Source organism: Heteronotia binoei, chromosome 2 (assembly GCF_032191835.1).
Source record: "Heteronotia binoei isolate CCM8104 ecotype False Entrance Well chromosome 2, APGP_CSIRO_Hbin_v1, whole genome shotgun sequence".
Classification (NCBI taxonomy): Eukaryota; Metazoa; Chordata; class Lepidosauria; order Squamata; family Gekkonidae; genus Heteronotia; species Heteronotia binoei.
This window is the reverse complement of record NC_083224.1, coordinates 42881882-42904477: the sequence shown is the minus strand read 5'-3', so window position 1 is coordinate 42904477 and position 22596 is coordinate 42881882. Positions and strand designations below refer to the sequence as shown.

At 44.7% G+C, this 22596-nt stretch overlaps 1 protein-coding gene and 1 long non-coding RNA gene across 2 annotated transcripts in view; both read right to left on the bottom strand.

Annotated features, from left to right (window-relative positions):
- LOC132566145 (uncharacterized) overlaps nucleotides 1-22596 on the bottom strand; it is a 282585-nt gene that overhangs the window by 230926 nt on the left and 29063 nt on the right. The gene's annotated exons all lie outside the window — the stretch shown is intronic.
- CCN5 (cellular communication network factor 5) lies at nucleotides 1663-22011 on the bottom strand. The gene is made up of 5 exons (XM_060230894.1): nucleotides 21876-22011; nucleotides 13259-13484; nucleotides 9888-10139; nucleotides 9170-9372; nucleotides 1663-2193 (listed from the first exon to the last, which is right to left on the bottom strand). The coding sequence occupies exons 1-5, from the start codon at nucleotides 21921-21923 to the stop codon at nucleotides 2170-2172; spliced, it is 753 nt and encodes a 250-aa protein (XP_060086877.1). The 5' UTR covers nucleotides 21924-22011; the 3' UTR covers nucleotides 1663-2169.

The following is a 22596-nucleotide window of genomic DNA, read 5'->3' as shown; positions in this document are numbered from 1 at the left end:
CTATACACAAGTTAGAATAAATGCATGTGCAATTTCTGTACACTTGATTTTTATATGTGCATTGAGTCATTCTCATGTTACCGTCAACACATGTATGGCTGAATGTGTGATTGAAACCGGATGTTTTTCCAGGTACTGGTTCCTGGTTTGTTTGTATGAACTGAGAGACAAGACCCACAAAATCTCCTGAACTCCCCAAAATGATTAAACACACATCTCAGTTACGTTGTGTTACATCTGCTTAAGGACAATTTAGTTATAAAAAATTCCCTGCCCACTTTCTCTTTCCCCTTATTCCTTTTGTATAATAGATAATGCCTTGGAACCATTATCCTGCTTAGGCGGGGAGGGCGGGATATAAATAAAATGATGATGATGATGATGATGGAACCAGTGGTGGACTGGCCAGGGTGTCAGCTTGCCCAATGGCAAGTGGGCCCCCTTAAACATTAGGCAATATATTAAAAATGTTAATGACCTTTTAGTAGCTTGAAAATATAATAGAAGTTCCAGTAGGGACGGTTCCAGGAGGGACGGTGGCTCAGTGGTAGAGCATCTGCTTGGGAAGCAGAAGGTCCCAGGTTCAATCCCCAGCATCTCCAAAAAAGGGTCCAGGCAAATAGGCGTGAAAAACCTCAGCTTGAGACCCTGGAGAGCCGCTGCCAGTCTGAGAAGACAATACTGACTTTGATGGACCAAAGGTCTGATTCAGTATAAGGCAGCTTCATATATGTTCATATATATGTTCAGTATTATTACTGTAATGCAACTAAAATTTGCATTGTATTTAGGGTTGCCAGCCTCCAGGCAGGGCCTGGGGATCTCCTGCTTTTACAACTGATCTCCAGCTGGCAGAGATCAGCTCCCCTGGAGAAAATGCAATCTGTATTTACTTTTGGTATCTACTGTATACTGCCAGTAATATGTTCAATATATGTACACTGTAAGTACTAAAATATATTTATTTTGCAAAAAGTTTTAATTGTACCTTTTTTCCACTGATGTATTTTTTGAACATTTTATTTATTTCTTACAAAAATTAAATGGTAGCTTTAGAGTTGTGGGTGGGTCCCCTATGTTTCCTGGCAACCAATATTTTTAGACCCAGTCTGCCACTGCTTGGAACCTATGATGCTGTTCTGTTGGCGCAACAGCTCCTCTGACAGAACACCTGGTCAGTCAGTGGAGAAGAGAAGGGAGATTTTTGATCATTTTCTGCAGACACCCCCCACCCCCAATTTGCCTGCCAACCAACCCCTATCCCTTTGGACCACTAACCTGAAGGGACATAGCTGTGTGTCAGCATTGTACAGTAAAAACCTGTACTCTTCTCTGACTGAACAATAACATTGTCAATTGTAATGGCAGTCAAATCAAGGGGAGGAAGACACATGTTGGTCATGATGAGAGCCTTTCATCTTCTTGCTCCTTTCCAGCTAAGGCCAGACCCACTGACCTGAAGGGGCATAGTTGTGGGGTGGGGTGGGGGCAAAGAAGTCTACATTGAAGGAGAAAAGAAGTTGACTCCCTCAACCTGTCTGTGCTCACACTGCTTAGGACCAAAGCCACTGTCTAATTCATTGGTATGTAATTAAGATTTGTCAATAAATGTTAATATTCAGGTTGGTTCCCTTGAATGAAACTCTGGTCAATCCATCCTCAGGCAGTTTGTGATTGCATTTGTTTATTTCTAAGAAACAACCTATGGTGGAAAAAAATGGCAGCTCTTTCACCTGCTGGGTCACTAGAATTCTTCAGTGAAGAAATAACACAGAGAGAATAACAGGACATGTTTTCTTGAATTACAGCAGCTGCAAAGCATCATGTCTTGCTTCCCCCCTTCCCAGTGGGTTGATTTATAATAATGTAGCCACAAGCTGGTAATAAACACATCAGCATTGTACAGTATAAAACCTGTGCCCTTCTCTCACTGAACAATAACACGTTCTAGTGGAATGGCAGTAGAATCAAGGGGAGGAAGACACGTCGGCCATGATGAGGGGCTGGTCTTTCATCTTCTAGCTCCTTTCCAGCTAAAGCCCGTTGTTTCTTCTTCTCTGTTCCTAAGCGATGTTCCCTTTACCACAGAACAAGAGCAACTTGGGCGTGTGCTTGATCCAGCTGCTGGGATAAGGTCAATATATCAACTTCTGCATGGAACGGATCAGTTTACAACTGGTTTCCTCTTCCTCTCTGCAGAGAGAGAGACAGAGACAGAGAGAGAGAGAGACAGAGAGACAGAGAGAGCATAAAGTGGAGTGTAATAGTTAGAGAATCACACCAAGAACTAGGAGATCCATTTTCAAATCCTCTCTCTGCCATGAAGTTTGCTGGGTAACCTTGAGCCAGTCACTGTTCCGAAGCCTACTCTGCCTCACAGAATTTCTGTGAAGAGAAAATGGCAGGAAGCTCCCCTGATCTCTTTGGAGAAAGGGTGGGATAAACATAAATAGTTTTTTTGCATGTTTTCTGAGAACAAACAATGGAATGAGAGATTTAGGACCACACAAGACATTAGATGTGTCAACAATCTCTCAACCTCTTTTTACATAATTGAAAAGCAGTCTTAGGTTGGAGTAAAAAAAGACAGAGGCTTTCCGTCTTTCATTTGTTCACTCACAATTGACCCTAACAAGTTTCTTTTCTCTTCATAGAAAAAAAACAATAAACCATATGTGGACCTCTATGGAAAGAAAAGGTATTTGGGGAGGGTGATTTCAAATAAACAAATGGTAGGAAAATAAAGGATTAAGTGGTGATTCTATACACTTGTCAGGGATGCTCTAGGCTGATCCTGCATTGAGCAGAGGGTTGAACTAGATGGCCTGTATGGCTCAACTCTGTGATTCTATGGTTGATGTTTGTTTACTAGTTCAACTGGTATGTGAAACTGAACAGTAATTGATTTTCATTTCCATTCTTGACCTTAATTTCCCTTGTCAAATAAAGAGCAGTATGAACACATATCAATTAATCAGTAAAATTTTAGTCTACAATTTGTTAGGGAGGATGCTGACAATGTAATATAGAAAATGGAAGATAGCCACTTTTAAGCAAACTATTCATTTTGGTCAGTGTCAGTTTTCCTTTCATTTGACAGAGCACAGAAAATGTCAAAACCAATATGTAAGTAGGAATTCTGAAAACTATCCATGGTCCATCACTTCCTTTTACATTGCCACAGGGGGTCACACAACACGTGCCTCTGCATTTCTCTTGCTTTGGGCTTCCTGTCATTTCCTTTCTGTTCCACTCAAGCAGTCTATTCAGCCTGTTTGTTTCCTCTATTCATTTGGTGGACAGAATTGTCATATGTTACTGTTTTTGACATTCAAGCTCCATTCAGTAGTTACAGTTTTGGCATTCCAGAAGCCTCAATAAATAATTCTCAAATAAATCAAATCCAGAAGCCTCGAATAAATCAAAATCGAATCAAATCAAATCTCACATAATGAGATTGCTCAGTGCCAGCAGTCTTGCCAATATGTCCAGTTGCCATTTTGTGTGAACAGGGCTATGTACATATTTTCCAATTCAGTACCTGCCAGATGCATGCTCACAAAAATCTGGGTTCCCTATCAAAGGTATGCATTGCCCCATCCAGTATTTGAAAAGTATCCTTACAACACTTCATACTTCATGTTTCTTTCCTAAAAGGAAACTGTCCTCATTTGGGAAGCTATACAGGCAGAACTAGAATCACCTCAGTCAGGCAGGAAAGAATCTGTTCTCAAAGCAGGCCCATTTAAATCCAGTCAGGCAGCTTATTTAGTTCTAGCAATGCTTATAAATCAAGCTATTGTATTTTTGGGTCATGGGTGGTCCATTGCTATTCTGGGATTCGGCCACTTATAGATCTTGGCAGTTAAATTGCAAGTATTGATTTTGCTGGGACAATTTCTACCTCCCTCAAGGAAAATGTCTCTTTCAGTATCAGGCCTTCAGCACATAAATAAAGGGACACATAAAGAACTTAGGGAGAAAGGAGGCTGAAGATTGTCTCAAGCTAGCATTTGGTGGGGGGTGGGGAACTATTCCCCTGTCTTCCCTCAGATTCTGGCAATTCTGAGGGCAGAATGACATTACAGAACCCATGGATATCTCTGAAAATGGCAGTAGGGTTTTCTCTCTGTGATGTCTACTTCAACTTACTGCTACCTCAAGGTCATCCCAACATTCTTCTCTCAGTTCTCCATATTCTCAATGCTGTATAGTTGGAGCAGCCCTTGAAGACCAGTACTGAATGAACAACTAGAATGCTGGTAGGTGGGTGTGAGTAACAGAAAACATCAGAGGCTAGATGGCCATCTGACAGCAATGCCAATTCTGTGAACTTAGGCAGATCATGAGAAGGAGAGCAGGAAGGGTTGCATCAGTGCTTCGTTCTTGTGGCCCTTTCTTACACGCCCAGGGAAATGCTGTTTGACCCTTTGGGGTCAGGAAGCAATTTTTCTCCAGGCCAGTTTGGCCAGGGATCCTGGAAGGGGTTTTTTTTGGGGGGGGGGGCATAATCTATGTGTGGAACAGGAGTCACTGGATATGGCGGGGGGAGGTATTTATGAATTTTCTGCAATGTGCAGGTGGTTGGATTAGATGACCCAAGAGGTCCCTTCCAACTCAATGATTCTATGAATGTATGTCTCAGAAGATCTACACTGCTGCGAATTTGCTTCTGGGCCCCCAATCAAAATGCTGATTATTATCTGTAAAATCCTAAACCAGTTAGGACCAGGGTGCTGGAAGGATGGCCTGCCCTGCCCTCTTATGAATCTGTATGTCAGGTAATTGCTGACTGCTATATTGATTGTCAATGTAATTTTATTGGTTAACTAATTTTGGATTCTTGGCTAATTGATTGGCTATTTGATGGATTTTATATTTTTGGCAAATTAATTGGGGGAGGGTAATTAGCTGGGAGAGTTTTTTACAATTAACGAGCCATCAGGTTGAATCACTTGCCTCCGTCATTGGTGTTATGCAACGCCAGGTCCATAAATAATAAGACCTCAATCCTTCGGGATTTCTTGCTTGAGCAGGATGTGGACCTGGCTTGCGTGACAGAGACCTGGGTGCGGGATGGGGAGACTGTAGCTCTCTCCCAAATGGCTCCCCCAGGATACTCAGTCTTTCACCAATCATGGACTAGTGGGTGGGGGGGAGGGGTGGCTCTATTCATACAAGACGCTTACTCCTTCTGGGCTCTCCCAGCCCCAGAGATTAAGGGTATTGAATGTGCCGGTCTGGTGTGGGACGTTGGGGAGGGGTTGGCAATCTGGCTGTTGTACCGTCCGCCTAACGCATCGGCCGGCACCTTACCGTCCCTGATGGAGGCCGTAACAGGCTGGGCACTGGAGTACCCAAGGCTTTTGATCCTGGGTGACTTCAATGTTCATGCCGATGACGCGACCTCCAGTCAGGCGATGGACCTAGTGTCATCCATGGCGACACTGGGACTCTCCCAAATTGTTACAACGCCCACTCACCAGGCGGGGCACATGTTAGACTTGATCTTTGCGGCAGGAGTTTTAGTGGACGGTATTAATACCGAAGCAGTGCCATGGTTGGACCACAATGCCCTCAAGGCTCGTGTGGATGTCCCACCCCAAGCCTGTTTAGGTGGTGAGCGTATTTTAGCTTGCCCACGGAGCCAGATGGACCTGGAACGGTTCCAAATGGCTCTACGGGATTCCTGGCCTCCTGGCGATTCCCTGGATGACTTGATGGAGTCTTGGTATGATAGACTCTTCAGAGCCATCGACGAGATCACACCTCGGCGTCCTCTGAGCCCTCGCTCTAAGTCAGCACCATGGTATAACCTGGAGTTGCGGCAGATGAAGTGAGGACTCAGACGGCTAGAGAGGCAATGGCGGCGTACTCAAGACGAAGCGACTAGAACATCTTATAGAGAGTTTATGAGGGCCTATGAGATGGCAGTCAAAGCCACAAAGAAAACTTACTTTGCGGCCAAGATTGTGTCTGCAATTTTGCGCCCAGCACAATTGTTCAACACAATTCAGACTCTTACAATACTGCCACAAGGCAGGCCAAATTCTAAGGAATTGGAGATTGGCTGTGAGGCTTTTGCAAACTTTTTTGCAGATAAGATCTCATCGCTCTACCACGACCTCTCCGCCGCATTGGAGACAGTACGTGAACTCGAGGCCCCGTGCCTGTCTTCTGGTTTTGTTCTGGATTGCTTCAATACACTCAGCCTAGAGAAAGTTGACAGGATCCTCTCTACTGCATGCCCTACAACTTGTGATCTGGACCCTTGCCCCTCCTGGCTTATTAAAGCTTGCCAGAGGGAACTCAGAAATCCTATACGGGATATCGTAAATAGATCCCTTGTGGAAGGGCGTTTTCCAACACCTCTTAAAGAGGCCATGGTCCACCCTCTCCTGAAAAAATCAACACTAGATCCGGCCGAATTGGCACATTACCGGCTGGTCTTGAATTTACCCTTTTTGGGTAAAATTATTGCGAGAGCAGTGACGTCACAGCTACAGAGCTTCCTGGATGATGCTTCCGTTTTAGACCCCCACCAGTCCGGCTTTCACTCAGGCCATGGGACGGAGACAGTGTTGGTCGCCCTGGTGGATGACCTCCAGCGGCATCTGGATCGAGGCGGCTCGGCGGTACTGATGCTGTTGGACCTATCGGCAGCATTCGATATGGTCGACCATCAGTTGCTGACCTGCTGTCTCACCGATGCAGGGATTCAGGGGTTGGCCTTGCAATGGCTTTCCTCTTTCTTTGATGGTTGGGGACAAAGGGTGGCGATTGGGGGTGAACTGTCCTGGAGACACGCGCTTGATTGCGGAGTGCCTCGGGGGTGGTGCTCTCCTCGATGTTGTTCAGCATCTATATGCGCCCCCTTGCCCAGATTGCCCGGAGGTATGGGTTGGGTTGTCACCAGTATGCTGATGACACCCAGCTCTATCTACTGATGGACAGCCAGCCTGATTGTGTCCCAGAAAATTTGGACCTGGCACTACAAGCTGTGCCTGGATGGCTTAGGCTGAGTAGATTGAAGCTTAATCCAGTGAAGACAGAGGTCCTTTGCTTGAGTCATGGCAGTCCAGGAAGGGAAATCCCCCTACCGGCCTTTCCCGGTACACCACTGGCAACGGCGCACAAGGTCCAGAGCTTGGGGGTACTACTGGAGCCTGCCTTAACAATGGAGGCCCAGATAGCAGCCACTGCTAAATCCACGTTTTTCCATTTTAGGCGAGCAAAGCAGTTGGTCCCCTTCTTGGAACATGGCGACCTGGCAACAGTGAACCATGCAACGGTCACCTCGAGGTTGGACTACTGTAGTGCCCTCTACATGGGGCTACCCTTGTGCTGAACCTGGAAGTTGCAGCTAGTGCAGAACGCGGCCACCCGGCTGTTACTGGGGCTCCCCAGGTGGGAGCACATATAGCCGGGGCTCTGGGAACTGCACTGGCTGCCAATAGTATACCGGGTTTGTTACAAGGTGCTGGTTATTACCTTTAAAGCCCTATATGGCCTAGGACCTGCCTACCTTAGGGACCATCTCTCCCTACATGTTTCCCAGAGAGTACTTAGATTGGGATCTCAAAACCTGTTCGTAATCCCTGGGCCAAAGGAGGCCCGATTGAAATCAACTTGAGATAGGGCCTTCTCAATCATAGCCCCCTGCTGGTGGAACCAATTACCAGATGAAGTAAGGGCCTTGCGGAACCTTGCACAGTTCCGCAAGGCCTGCAAGATTGCCTTCTTCCAGCTGGCATACAATTGACTGCCACCAGTATTTAAGAGCCATGGAAGAGGGCCGCCGCCATCAGAATAGCACCAATTTAATAATCTGTTTTCTGTTTCAACTGTTTTAATTATTGTTATTTATTATTGAATGTGTATTTTAATACTACTTATCTATTGTTCTTGGGATCTTGTGTTGTGAGCTGCCCTGAGCCTGGTTGGGCTGGGAGGGCAGGATATAAATTGAATAAAATATAAAAATAAAAATATAAATGTAAATGTAAATGTAAGAATCAAATCAGGAAGTCTTGCTCAGAGTCCCTATCCTGACAGCAGTCTGTGGGAGCAACAGGGGCTTGAATCCAACAAAGCATTTCTGTAGGCAGAGCTGTTTCTGCCTGAAGAATGCAACTTTCTCACCTCCTCCCTCCCACAGCAGTTCTAAATGACCCCTGAAATGTTGCATGGGATTGGTCTCTCCCCATAAGGCTCCTTCCAACCTCCAGGTGGGAGCTGGGGGTTCTCCCCAAATTACAACTAATCTCTAGGCAACAGAGGTCAGCTCCCCTAGAGAAAATGTCTGCATTGGAGGTTAGACTCTATGGCAGTATATGCAGCTGAGGTCTCTCTCCTCCCTAAATCCCACCTTATCTGGGCCCCATTCCCAAATCTTCTGGAATTTTCCAGCCCGGAACTGGCAACCCTGTCCCTAGGAGCAGCATTGGGAGGCATTTTTAGCTCCATTTTGGAAAGGGTCACTGGATTCAAGCTAGGACCTTTTCTATTAGGATGCCTCAGCTGTGAGATTCTTTCCCCATCATAAACTCACCTGGAGCTGAGCTTGCTGAGGCAGGAGGCAGATAATCATTTTGTATTTCCCATCCCAGAGATAGCAACCCTATTGGGCTGCCAAATGAAGGGCAGTGGCAGAGCATCTGCTTGGCATGCAGAAGAAGAAGACTGCAGATTTATACCCTGCCCTTCTCTCTGAATCAGAGACTCAGAGTGGCTTACAATCTCCTATATCTTCTCCCCCCACAACAGACATCCTGTGAGGTGGGTGGGGCTGAGAGGGCTCTCATAGCAGCTGCCCTTTCAAGGACAACTCCTGTGATAGCTATGGCTAACCCAGGATAAGAGTCTGCATACTTAATCACTACACCAAACTGGCTCTCCCAAGTCCCAAGAAGGTCCCAAATCCAATCTCCAGCATTTCCAGTTGAACAGATCACGTAGGAGGTGATGTGAAAGACCTCTCTGCCTGGGTGCCTGGAGAACTGGTGTTGGTCTGAGTAGACAATACTGACTTTGATGACCCAAGGCTCTGATTCAATCTAAAGCAGCTTCATGTGTTCATATATGTGTTCAAGTGTCAAAACAAGCCAGCTGGCCTCTGCACTGTCTGCTAAAATCAGTGGTTGGTTTTAAACCAAAGTCCATCACTTACCAAGCTGGCAGTTCTCCCAAGACCTAAGCAAGGTCTGAGGAAGCACAAGCGTCTCTGGGTCTCAAGTCTGCAGTACCTATTCTGGTTAGACACTCGTGTTGAAATCCCCACGTTGCAGGTCGTAGAGCAGGCTGACCATGCTGTGCTCCACTCTTCACACGGAAAGGGGAAAGCTATCGATGCTGTTCCAGACAGCCTTTGTGCTGAATAAGGAGAGAGAGAGAGAGGGAGGCTTATTGGGATGTTATTTACCAAGTTGAAATGATGTTATTTACATGAAAAGCTTCAACTGCTCATTTCCATATGCTAAGCCTCTATTCAGGACAAGACATTTTCCTCCATCCTCCTCATAGAAAGAGAAGAATCCAAAATCCCCATTCAGACCTTGATTAATATAGTTAAATCTCAGAATAAATCCCTGTTCTGTCTCATCATATTCTGCACACATCACCTGAGCATAGTTCTCATTTGAAGATGACTCCTCTAAGCCCTGATGACCAAGGAGATTTTTCGGGCTTTTGTGAATGCTTGTGAAATTTATTTATTTTGTAAATAGAACCATTGTAAAAGTCTTTCAGAATTCAAAAGGAAAATGAAATGCTAGAACTTGAATTTGGGACTTCTGCCATACATGTGTGACATTTTGCTGAAGTTGTTAACTGGAGCTCAGACAGCAAAAGACCTGCCACAAATGCAGATCAGGGCCTGTGAGCTTTACCTGCCATGGCATCCTGAAAGACCTGTCTGTCTTGCCTCTCACAAATCCATTCTGGACAACACTTCCCCGGGACTTCCACACGCTTTGGATGGGGGCAGTCTGGAGTGGGGAGTCGGACATCCTCGCTACAGAGGGGGACGCAGGTCACACCTCCCTCTGAACAATAGCACTGGTGTTTACAGGTCGGCTGGAATGCTTCACCATCTTGATAGATCTTTCCATTCACTTCGCAGCTGTCATCTCCCTCCTCATCTGCAGCCAACAACATTCAGACAAAGCAGAGATCATGGAACAACTCAGAACGAGGCATCAGACCTGTGGCAGAGCCATCGTTTCAGATTAGTGAGGGAATCTGACAACTCCATGTTTGAACACTGCAATTTGTTCTGCATATTTAGGAAAGGTACATTTCTCCAAGGAATTCTTCCTTAGCAAAACAAACTGCCAGGATTGAAATGAGGACTGAAACCTTAAAACAACACAACAACAAAAATTAGAAACTCATGATGCTGGGGGGGGGGGGGAATCATGGGTGGAACTTGTCTGTATTTTTTGTGAAGGTTAAATTGTGCGTCTTCTTGCATGCAAGGAAACATTCGCACGTGGGAGCAGCCTTGATTTTACATAATTTAGAAAAGCAATTCTAAGTGCCAGACTTTACATGATGGCAGAAGTGGGAACAGGGATCCACATGTATTTATTCACATGTCCTCCAATTCATATGCAAAATGAGTGAGAGGTCTACTTTCTTTTGACCGAAAACTGAGCAAGGGATGAAGGGACAGAAAGCCTACCCATCTCCCATCTTATTTCTCTGGACTCTATTCTTTGCAAGATTGTTCTTCCAGCCCATCTTACATCCATTATCAGAGTCAGGCTGGTCCAAGTAACTCATCACACCAAGGTAATGCAGAGGTGGGAACTCCCTTTATCCCCACACTCTGTTCTGTGAAGAAAAAAAAATACTCCCCATCCACTTTACATATGAATTGGATGGCTCTTAGGATTGTCAGCCAGTGACTGGCACCTGGTAGAGAGCCGGGAGGGGTCAGGGACATAAGGGGGTACCATTAAATTGATGATATGACATCATTCTGGGATAAACCTGGAAGCAACATCATGCCAGCCTAGGATCCATCAGAAAAGCCATAGAGTTCCCACTGAATCTTAGAGCAGCATAACATCACTTCAGAAATAATGTCACACCATTGATACAACAGCGATTCTATCCCCTTATTTTCCCCCTGCCAGCCTACTGAGGCAGGAAGAGGCTGAAGGGCTGCCAGTGGATCTAGCAACCCCACATGGATTAATAATATGGATCTCCTCTCCACCACAGTTTGGTCTTTACTTGCTTGAAATCCTGAAGGATACTGTTTTGAGAACTGCATGAGCATTACTTTTTTCTGTATAGGAAAACAGCCTTCCTTGCTATTTTATTGGTTTGTTGGATGTTCTAGTCCTTAAACTAGTTTAAGACTCCTGAGGTGGCAGTATTGTTAAAGAAGGAAATATTCCCAGGAGCTGACGACAGTTCTTTTGCACTTTCCTGAGAGCCTTCTGAGGAGAAAGTGATTTTATTCCTATAAGTCTTGTTATTTTTGCATGGAGCTAATGTTTGCTTAGCTAACGTCCCTGTCAGCTGACCTGAACTTTCCAAGTAGGGCAGGAAATCAGGGCATATTTGCAGAGTTTTGTTTGCATTCCTGCCAGCTACCATAGGAGCTCCAGAGAAGAGAATGGAGAAGACGGCGTGGTGACGTAAAAGGAAGCCCGTAATGAGTACCTAATTCCTGAACAGTCATTACCAAGTTAGATTGATGCGACTGCAAGAGCTTTATCCCTTCCCAGTGAAGATGCCCATCAAATGGTGGGAATGTGTGAAATCTGCAACCTGGACCAACTTTCAGTTTGAAGCTCAGAACTTCCAAATATGCAAAAACAGGAGAAGGCCAAAGAAGAGAGCTGGTTTACTGCCCCCCCCCCAAAGAAAGACGATGGCTTTATCTAGTTTTGACAAAGCTAGGTAAAATACTTAGAGACTTTGGGGGTGGATCCAGGAGAAGGCAGGGTTTGGGGAGGAGGAAGAAGAAGAAGAATTATTATTGCAGATTTATACCCCGCCCTTCTCTCTGAATCAGAGACTCAGAGCGGCTAACAATCTCCTTTATCTTCTTCCCCCACAACAAACATGCTATGAGGTAGGTGGGGCTGAGAGAGCTCTCCCAGAAGCTGCCCTTTCAAGGACAACTCCTACGAGAGCTTTGGCTAACCCAAGGCCATTCCAGCAGCTGCAAGTGGAGGAGTGGGGAATCAAACCCAGTTCTCCCAGACAAGAGTCCACACACTTAACCGCTAGACCAGTGGTGTCAAACATGCAGTTTGGGGGCTGAATCAAGACCCTGGAGGGCTCCCATCAGGCCCCCAAGCAACTAGCTGCCATCTGCTTCCTTCTCCCTCTCTCTTGCTTCCTTCTGCATAACAGCTTGCTTTACAAGGTTTGCTCGATTGCACAGGAGCTACAGAGCAAAACCTGAGGCTCCTCCCTTGGGGAGGAAGGGGGGGGAGAAATAGCATGCTCTGCCAGGCTCTCTCAGTTGCACAGCAGAGCTACTGACCCGAGCCTCTCCCTTCTATTGGCTGAGGCTCCTCCCCTGCCCCAGTCCCCTGAGGAAGGAAGGAAAGAGCCAGAGCTTCCTTTGCCCAGTTCCCTGGATCCCATGGGAGAAATACAAAGAAAGCATCTTTAAGACCATTGAGTGCTAATATTTTAAGTTTTTTTAAAGTATAAATTTATGTTTGCCTGTGTTCTTTATAAAATTTCTCTCTCTGCTACCTAATCTTAAATAGGTGCACACATGGCCTGGCCCAACATGGCTTGGCCCAACCCAACATGGTCCAGCCCAACAAGGTCTCATTTATGTCAGATTCGGCCCTCATAACAAATTAGTTCGACACCCCTGCACTAGGCCAAACTTGCTCTTTTCAGGAGAGGGACCTCAGCATGGTACAATGCCACAGAGTCCACCCTTCAAAGCAGGGGAGCTGATCTCTGTCAGCTAGTGATCAGTTGTAAAAGTGGGAGATCTCCAGGCCCAACCTGGAGGCTGGCAACCCTACAACACCCCACACCCTTATGCTTCATAGTGTTGCCAGATCTGTGTTGGAAAATACCTGGAGACTTCAGGGATGGATCTGAGAGAGGGTGGGGTTTGGGGAGGGGAGGGGAGGGGCCTCAGCATGATACAATGCCATGGAGTCCACCCTTCAAAGCAGTCATTTTCTCCAGGGGAGCTAATCTCTGCCAGCTGGAGATCAGCTGTAAAAGCAGGAGATATCCAGGCCCTCTGAAAGGATGTCAGTCAACTCACAATTGCAGGTGCCTCCTCCTCCTCTTCTCCCCCCAGGAGTAGTGGTGTAATCACAGACAAGACCCTGGCTCTGATCGCACACGTGAAGGTAGTTGCAGGGCTCTCCCAGCCTGCGAGCACAAACATTGCAGCAGCCGCACCCATCCAAGACCAAGGGGGAGCCTGGCGGGCAACGGGGAGGGAGCCAAGGGCAATAGCATGGAGTCTGGCAGAGCTGAGCACACACCTGCATGGAAAAGAGAGACAAAGAAAAACCTGGGATAGGGGAAAGTGCCATCTGCATTCATCATGTTTTTAGGGGCACATTTAGGGTACGCCTGAATATAGCATTTTCCTGCACAAAGCCCCCTTGAAAGGGATAGGTAGAATTGCAAGAGTAAAGAAGAGCTTAGGGTGTCAGACTAGGGTCTGGGAGACCTAGGTTTTAATCCTCATCTTACCATGGAAGCTCACTGAGTGACCCACTGGGGAGAAAAGTGCATTATAAATATTTTAATACATTTTCAGACAGAGGGCTAAAATATATTTGCAGACTTGCAGTAACAACCCTTGAGGGATTGGCCTTCTGCTTATTCAGCTTTTCTCAATTCAATGTGAAGTGGCTTACAATAAACTTGATATCAATAATGTGGTAGAATTAAAATTAGCAGATTGCAGTAAAACAATCAACAACAGTACACAAACAACAGGGAACAAAATGCAAGGTATTGGGAAATGAAATACCCTAAAAGTTTGACAAAGAGGATTTTTTAAAAAGTTACTAAACAACAGGCAAATAAAATTGCATTTGACACCTCAGAAATTAAATCAAATTTACATGTGAACGATGTATTCTGTTGGAAATCCAGACCACAAGTTGCCGATATACATGTTTTATAAATGTCTGGCAGTTATGAAGTTTTGGAGGGATGTAGAAAAATTAAATGAATGCTAGGAATAACCCTAGCAAACAGTTATAAATGTTTATTATAGGGAATTTTGCCTAGACAGGCATCTGTAAAGTGTGGTTCTTGATTTATTGATGGCTGCCAAAAAACTAGGAAAAGGAAATAAATTAAAATGTTAAAACTTGGACAAATAAACGATGGGAGTTGGCTAAATTATCTAAATTGACTGAATTTATTAAATTGAAAGATGCAAAACATGCTTGCTTCTCTGATTTTTGGAAGCCCTTTTTCGATTTTTAGAATAGAGCTAGGTACCCAATCTGATGCTTTCAAATTTGTAGGACAAGAGAATGAATGGATTGATTGTGAAGTAGCAGATGACTGGGAAAAGAAAACAGTCTAATATCATTCAGATATAGGTGGCTATGCCCTTTTTTGAACTAATTGTTTATGGCTTGCTTATCTCACTGAATCTTGACAATATTTGATATATATATTTTACTTAGAAACTGCTTGACCTGAGATACAGGTTATACAATTGTCTGCTGTATGATGTATTGTACTATATTGTGTCTGCCTTAAAAAAACTATTTTAAAAAGTTATTTTCATCAGTCGTGTTCAGGATAACAGGTAAGGTACCAGGAGAACTTCTCTGGTTGGAGGGCATTTCGCAGTTGAGGTTCCTCTACTGAAAAAGCCCTGTCTCTGATTCCACCCACCTCTCTTCATGTGGAGGAGCATACAGAGATTGGCTTGGAAAACCAGTCTTAAATCTAAGATTTCACCATTGAAATAAGGAAACGTTTGTAATCCCTCAAGTTTCATATGAATAATTACCATCCTATGTTCTTCCTTCCCTCTCACCTTTTTAGTTGCCTTCTCATCTGTCACTTTCCCTGCACTCCTTCCTTCTCTCACCATCCCCCACTTCATTGTTCTTTAATTTCTCTAATGTTGCTTTACTTCTTCCCTCTACCATTTCCTCTGTTGATTTTCGTACCAGCCCATTCCTCTTTGCCTGTCCAACTCTCCTCTACAGCATCTAGATTGTATTACCAAGGCAACTGCAATTTCCACTGTTGTCTAGGCAACCAAAATGCCTTCTGAGATCTTGTGAGCTAATCTCACGAAACCTCAACCTTTAAAAACTTACTTTATGTTATCCCTTCATTTCTTTTAAATTAAGCTTTTTCAGCAAGCCTGGGATTTCCCCAAGATTTATAGAAACATCTCCCTCTTCCATACCTGACCCCATTGTACAGATTTTTCGATCCACACTCTGGGGCCAAGTTCAGAGTTAGATATACAGATAAATTTCCTATAGTAAAAATATCTTCTCTGAAGTGGAAGGTAACATCAATTTCCATGTGGTCTCCCATCAAGACTGACCCAAAAAGATAGTTTGACTACTTAGCTCCAGCAAAGTGGTTTCATTGTGTACCCATAAACTATGCACTGCCTATATTCTGCACCATTGCAGTGTATTAAAATGGCAGGCTGGGCACAGCATGATACATCAGTAGTAGGAGAGGGGCTGTGGCTCAGTGGAAGAAGCCTCCGCTTTGCATGCAGAAGGTCCCAAATTCAATCCCTGGCATCTCCAGTGAAAAGAAGAGGGTAGCAGGTAATCTAAAAGACCTCTGCCTAAGATGATAGAGAGCTACTGCCAGTCTGTGTAGACAAATACTAACCTTAATGGTCTAATTCAGTATAAGGCAGCTTCATGCATGTTCATGGGTTCATGTGCTAGTATTCATGTGTATATATTTATATGCATGTGTTATATAAACAAGATGTATTCCTCATCACTCACCCCTATTTAGAGACGGAATGATTCCAGAGGGTCCAGAGAGTGAGCTGGACCCTGCAGCTCTAGCTTCTCAAATGAACACAGTTTTAAATAGGCATGTTCACAATTCAGCAACAGTGCTGCAATAATGTACTAAGGACAAGTATCAGGAAAAGGGATCTGATGGTAAACACGGACAGTTGGGGCATATGGAACAAAATAGGAGTCGATTGCACCTTTAAGACCAACTTAGTTTTATTCAGAACGTAAGCTTTCGTGTGCTCTCTAAGCACACTTCATGGGACGAGGAATCTGGCACAGTGAGCAGAGCCATACATAGCTGGTAGGCAGTGGCCCAGAATGCAAAATGGTACAGATTTAAGAACCAATGACAGTGAAGTAAAATTATCTGATAGGCAGTGATTTAGAATGTAAAGATACAAATATAGGATTCAATGACAGAATAGTAAAATTAACACATTGAGCAAAAAAATGAGGCATATGTGAGGATCATGCTGCACTTGTAAGCATTTGGACTTTTGTTAACAATAACATAAATTGAGGTGGCAGCCATGTTGGTCTGAAGCAGCAGAACAAAGTTTGAGTCCAGTGACACCTTTTAAGATCAACCAAGTTTTATTCTTGGGTATCTGAAGAAGTGTGCATGCACAAGAAAACTTACATCCAGAATAAAACCTTGTTGGTCTTAAAGGTGCCACTGGACTCGAAGATAACACAAGAAAGGCATAGCCAAAGATAATATCTATAGAACAAAAATCAAACTGGAAAATTTTGCAAAAACCACCTTTTTCCTATTCTCATTATTGACCACTGGTTCTAGTATGCTGAGCAATTAAACTACCATAACAGGAAACGGACAGTTTTTCGAGCAGATATCTGCACAAAGTGTGTTGCCAGTCAAACTATTCTGCAGCTTTAACAAGTGTAGGTCTGCATAAGAAAATGCAAGAATTCATCCTCATTCCATACATAGAAGTTGCTGTCTGCTGGCACAGCTAAAAGCAAAGGCAGAGCTAAAAAGTACAAACCTTTCCAGCTTTATTTTAAATTCCAGGCAAGGAGTACTAGATAAATAGCTTATGCAACTCCCTGCTGTATGCATTATATGGACAGCAGGAATACATATCCCCAGAAACTCACAAAATATTTGCCCTGATCCAGTTAAGGTAATGGAGACACACAGTGCAAATCCAGACACAGATTTTGTTCAGTGGAATACCTTTTGTCTGCAGAGCAAAATTCAAGTCTGGTAGCACCTTAAAGACCTACAAGATTTCCAGAGTATAAGCTTCAGATGTCTGATGAAGGAAGCTTTGAAAGATTGTTGATCTACTGGATTCAGATCTTGAGTTCTTGGATGCGAGTCCATCAAGGAAGTCCAAGGTCACTATGCAGAGACAGTCAGTGGCAAATCACCACCTCTTGCCTTGAAAATCCTACAAGGACTCCAATAAATCAGTTGCAAATCAGTTGTATACACATACATAGAATGAATGATGAGATGATGTCATAAAATACATTGAAAGGAGGTGTGGTCAGACAATCGGACAAGAATTCAGGAGAGCCAAGTTTGTTCCCTCAGTCTGCCATGGAAGCTTGATGGGTGATCTTGGGCCAATCACTCTCTCTTAGGGTCAAAGTATACTTCACATTTGCCAACTTGGTTGCCACAGGGACTTGCAGCAGGATGCAAGTTGCTCATGGGAGGTTTATTTAGAAGCGAAGGCGCCCAGTTTTGGAGGAGGGGCATCTGTGTGCAGCCCCCCCTCGATGGCCCAAATAATGCCCTCCAGCACCACTGTGGAGCCAGAAAATGGTGCAGGAAGGAAGGCCTTCCCACCCATACAGCTATTCCAAACAAAATGGCCCCCATGCTTCCCATGAGCAACTTGCAGCTGGCATATGGCTGCAAGACCCCATGTGAAAAATGCAGGGCTTTATTTGAGTTGGAACTCCTTTGCATATTAGGCCACACCCCCCTGATATAGCCAATCTTCCAGGAGCTTACAGTGCTCTTATTACAAGGTCTACTATAAGCACCTGGAGTACTGGCTACATCAGAGGGTGTGGCCTAATATGCAAAGGAATTCCTGCTACAAAAAAAGCCTTGGAAAAATGTAATGTGTAATTTGTTGCTCCATGTCGCCTACTTCATAATAGCATTCACTGTTGTAAGGATAAGCAAGAGGAAGGGAGACAGCTGTGCTAAACTGCTTAAGTGGGATATAAATATCTAAATAAGAATCATCCTCACATGGTTATTGTGAGAATAAAATGAGGAATGGAACTCTAGGGATGGGCACAAACTGGAAAATATAGTTCAGTTAATGGTTTGTAGTGTGCATGGTTTGTGAGTTTCATGGCATGGTAGAACACACCCCCCCCCCCAAAGTATACAAGAGACACCAAACTCACAGGGGATCTCTGTTTCACTCTCCTCTATCTGCCCTCCAAGTTTAATGAGAATTGGATTTATGGGATCAGAGTTACAGTCCCCCACAGAAGGTGCCCCCATCCTCCATTGTTTCCAATGGAGGGGAGGAATCAGCTAAAAAGCAAGGGCAATAGAAGCCCAGCAGAACAGAATCCCATAAGTCCCAGAGAATCTCTTCAGTAGAAACTGAAGATGGAGGGCATTTTTGCAACCCCAGAAAAACCAGTGCAATGTATTAGTGCTCAGCAGAACCCAGTGCCAATGTGGCAATGCCAGCTCAACAGGACTGATGTAAAGCACAGACTCACAATCCAAGCGGGGGGAGGGGTTGCAAGCCCAGCAGAACCAGTGCAATGTACAGAGTGCTCAACAGTACCAGGGAAATCACAGAATGCCCAGGAGAACCCAGTGTCACTGGCATTGCCAGCTTAAAAGGACTGGTGTCAAAGCACAGAGTCACAAATCCAAGCAAGGGGGATAGGATTTTGCAAGCTCTGTGCAAGGAAATAGGAAGGGAACGCAGACAAAATGGGGGACCCTCTTGAAACCAATACAACTAGTTTGAAACTGACAGAGAATTCCACTATCCCTCTGTTGTTTTGACATTGGGTAAACATTTTATTTGAGTGGAGACTGTCTGGAAAGGTATCCATTCATGAACTGGCACAAACCTCCACAAACTACTTGAAAGTTTATGGAAAGTTTGTGCCAGTTGACCTGCCACAAATTTCAGCTTGCAAACCATGAACTGGCCAAAATTCATCATGAACTTTAGTTCATGAGCTGGTTCATGCCCATCCCTCTGGAACGCCATGTATGCGGCCCCACGCTTTGTTGGGGGAGGATAAGATTAAAACCAGATAAAAAAGCAGATATTGCCAAATGCTGCAGCGGGGAAGGACATTTTGCCTATATTTCAGTGGCTTTTTCATCAGGCCTACTTTCTAGCCTATCGCATTGTGCAAAACACAGTATCTCTGCAACTATTACTATAAATATTTATAAATATTATTTATAGCAATGCTAGCGGTGGCAGCTGGGGCTGGTTGAATAATGCATTGCAAAAAAAATCTCAGGTGTGCTCTTCTGGGGGGTGTTGCAGTCACTTCCATTTTTGTCAAGATGAAATGATTTAAGTCATTGTCATAAGATCAAGCACAGCATTTCAGACTATTGAGGAAGACTTTGAAAGGTGGCAACTGCCAACTTATATTCACAAATACGTTCACAAGTAACACTGGCCATTTTTTTGTTATGTTTGTACTAGTTCTCTTGCCCACTCATAACTGCAGTAGACAAATAAAGCCTAAAGTGGGGGAGGGAACATTTTATTGTCTGGAAACGATTCCTGCTTGACCTAGGTGAGTAGGCAAGCAGTGATTTGACCTAAATAGTTCTCAAATGCATTGGGCTTGTAACTTTGGTCCTTTGCACCTGGGTCCACTTTCCTGTGGTTGTGAATTGGGGCATCTGCATAGCAAGCTTCCTTGCATTTTCCCTGCCCCAGATTTTCCTCCTCCAACCCTGCACCACTGGGGGTGGGTGCCCAGCATATTGGTATGTCAATTACCTTTTGATTACCATTTGTGGAAAATGCCCTCCTGGTGCTATAAGGGCCACCATGGAGACTAGGATGGGAAGGATGGTGCCAGTAGAGGCAGGACCATGCCTTGCACTTTCCTGTCAACATGGACTGTCCCATCTCACAATGGTGTAAGGAAGTGGGAAGAAAAACTGCTTTTCAACAGCATCCATTCTGGGGCAAACAAGCTGTGATCTTTTACTTATGAATTCATAAAAGGCTTTATTCAGGCTCTGTGTTCAAGCTAGGGGAAGCTGCTCACCCACTTCTTCTGTGAATGTGCAACTGGATATCGCTGGCCTGATATAATCTTTATAGAGTTAGCCATGTGTGGCTCCCATCTGTGGAGAGTTAAATCCGTGGATCAGGGCCACACCAAAACTAAACAAATTTTTCAGTAAACTTGGGCAGACCTGTAGCTACAGGGGGGCCCAGGGGGGCAGGCCACCCCATTCAACACCCCCTTTCCATTTGTATAGCCCCTCCATTGGAGGGCCTCCAATCTGCCCCTTTTGCTCACCTGAACAAGTGCAGCATTACTACTGTAGGGGCCTCAGATCAGTGCGGGGGTGGGGGATGGGGGAGAAACCTACTTGCAGCTGGATCCCCTGGAAGGTTTACTGAGTTAGACAACGTGTGTAGAGGGGCTGTTGCTTTACTTGAGAAGCAGAGAAAGTGTTTTTCTTTTTTCTCTTTTGTTTGCCAACAAGTGAACACTTTCACAGGTAAACATTGTCTCTGTTTGGCATCCTAGGCCAAACAGGTGGCTACCATGGTTTAGAAAACCCGGATCTACCCTGGTCTTTGTCCAGGATTAAAGTGCCACAGTTATTAGAACAGAATCATCATAAAAGTTGAGATATTTATCTTGGTAGGTTCCCTTCTTCCAATTACATGCAAATATGCAGTTTTGGTACATTTTGATTAGAGTTGCCAACCTCCATGCGGCACCTGGAGATCTGCTAGACAACCAACCTCAGAACCACTGGAGAAAAGTGCTGTGCTGGAGGGTGAACTCTATGGCATTATTCCCTGCTGAGGTCCCTCCCCACCCCAAACTTTGCTCTCCCCAGGCTCAACCCCCCCCCCAAAAAAAAATCTCCAGGTATTTCCCAAACTGGAGCTGGCAACCCTAGGTTTAATTAATTTTGTCTTTCTCTTATTTATTACAGATTGCTGTATCCTCAGATAACACTGACTCTCTGGTCACAGATCACAGCAATTCAAGCAAACATGCAATAGCAATGATCTCAGCACTTCCTATGTGTACAAAATTTGGAATTTCAGCAGGAGTCCAAAAAACTGTAGGAAAACTCAAGTGTTCAAATGTTTTTGGGGTCTGTGTGTCTGCTTTAAATGAGCAGTGTTGTTCATCCAGCCCAAGCCTGCAGGAGGCATCAGCTGTACATGTGCCTCTAAGGACTTCTGGAGTGAAAGTTGGACGATTGAGCAATCTCAAAAAATAATGCCAGCTGCTTGGCCGCCTGCCTTTGTAGGTTGTAACCCAGAGGACTAAGTGTGCAGAAGAAACTATTTAATTGATTGCTATGCAAGATCTTCAGCTAACATAAGCACATGCCTGAGTTACTGGCATGATGAATGCAGAAGAACCAGATGTAAGAGGTCCACCAAAATATTGGACCACTGGCACTAAAGGACTGTGTATTTTGGGCAATGATTTTTAAAAGCTGTCTTTTTGCAAATTAGTTCTCAAATCACCCATTCTCCATGACATGTGATACTAGGCTAAGCAACCACACTACAGAACATTAGCATTCAAGAGATTCTTAAAAATATTATAGCTGCCAGACTGGCCTTGCTTGATTATAAATTGCTTTGCAAGTGGAGGAGGCGAGGGGGAGAGGTTCTGACTGTCTAAGCTAACATTTCCCAGCTTCCTTACCTTGGAAAGAAGACAGAGGAAGGAGATCAAGAGAAGCTGGAGTTTCATTCTGACACTTCAGCACATCCCTCCCCAGGCAGTTTGGAGACAGCAGCGTGTCTGCAGTTTTTAAAGTCTGCGAGTAAAGTCCTGCAAGTGTTTATACTCTTCCCTGCTCTGATGTCACTCCCAGGCTCCAGTATAAACATGAGTAGGTTTGGACAAGCATCAAGTTGTTTCTCTTTTTCTTTTTTTGACTCCCCCCCCCCCCCACATTCCAAGTTAACATTTCCATTCATCTCAAGGTGAGAACGTGCAACCCATTGACAAAGCAGAGAAGGGAGGCTTTGCTGTGTGGATTGCACAGAAGCAGGACCTGGGAAAAGACAGGAAAGGCATCAGGCTGATCAGGTGCAACTTTTCAAGTTCACAGATGTGTCACAGTACGCTTTCGAGAGACACAGGGCTCTTGGGCAGGGAGAGGTTTTAGGGGTACCATGATGCTCTGTGCTGCTTATGAAGCGGGGGAATGGAAGGAAGCAGGGGGAGAATGGAAACACCACACCTGCTGCAGCATGTCACTTGCTGGCAGAAGAGATGGAGGCTACTGAAGCAGTGTTATGCAGGTGCATGGTTGTAAAATGGCCAGCAGTGCTTATCACGGGTGGGAGCCACAAAACATCATCAGCTGCTGCTAGCTGCTAATGGCCATGTGTTAGGCACACACGGCTAAGATTGTAGT

Bases quoted from the DNA above. Each gene is read 5' to 3' on its own strand.
- CCN5 (XM_060230894.1), bottom strand. From the start codon at position 21,923: ATGAAACTCCAGCTTCTCTTGATCTCCTTCCTCTGTCTTCTTTCCAAG. The intron at 13,485-21,875 runs GTAAGGAAGCTG...TTTTCCATGCAG, and splicing joins TCCTCTGTCTTCTTTCCAAG to GTGTGTGCTCAGCTCTGCCA. The intron at 2,194-9,169 runs GTAAGTGATGGA...CTCTCTCTGCAG, and splicing joins TTGGGAGAACTGCCAGCTTG to AGAGGAAGAGGAAACCAGTT.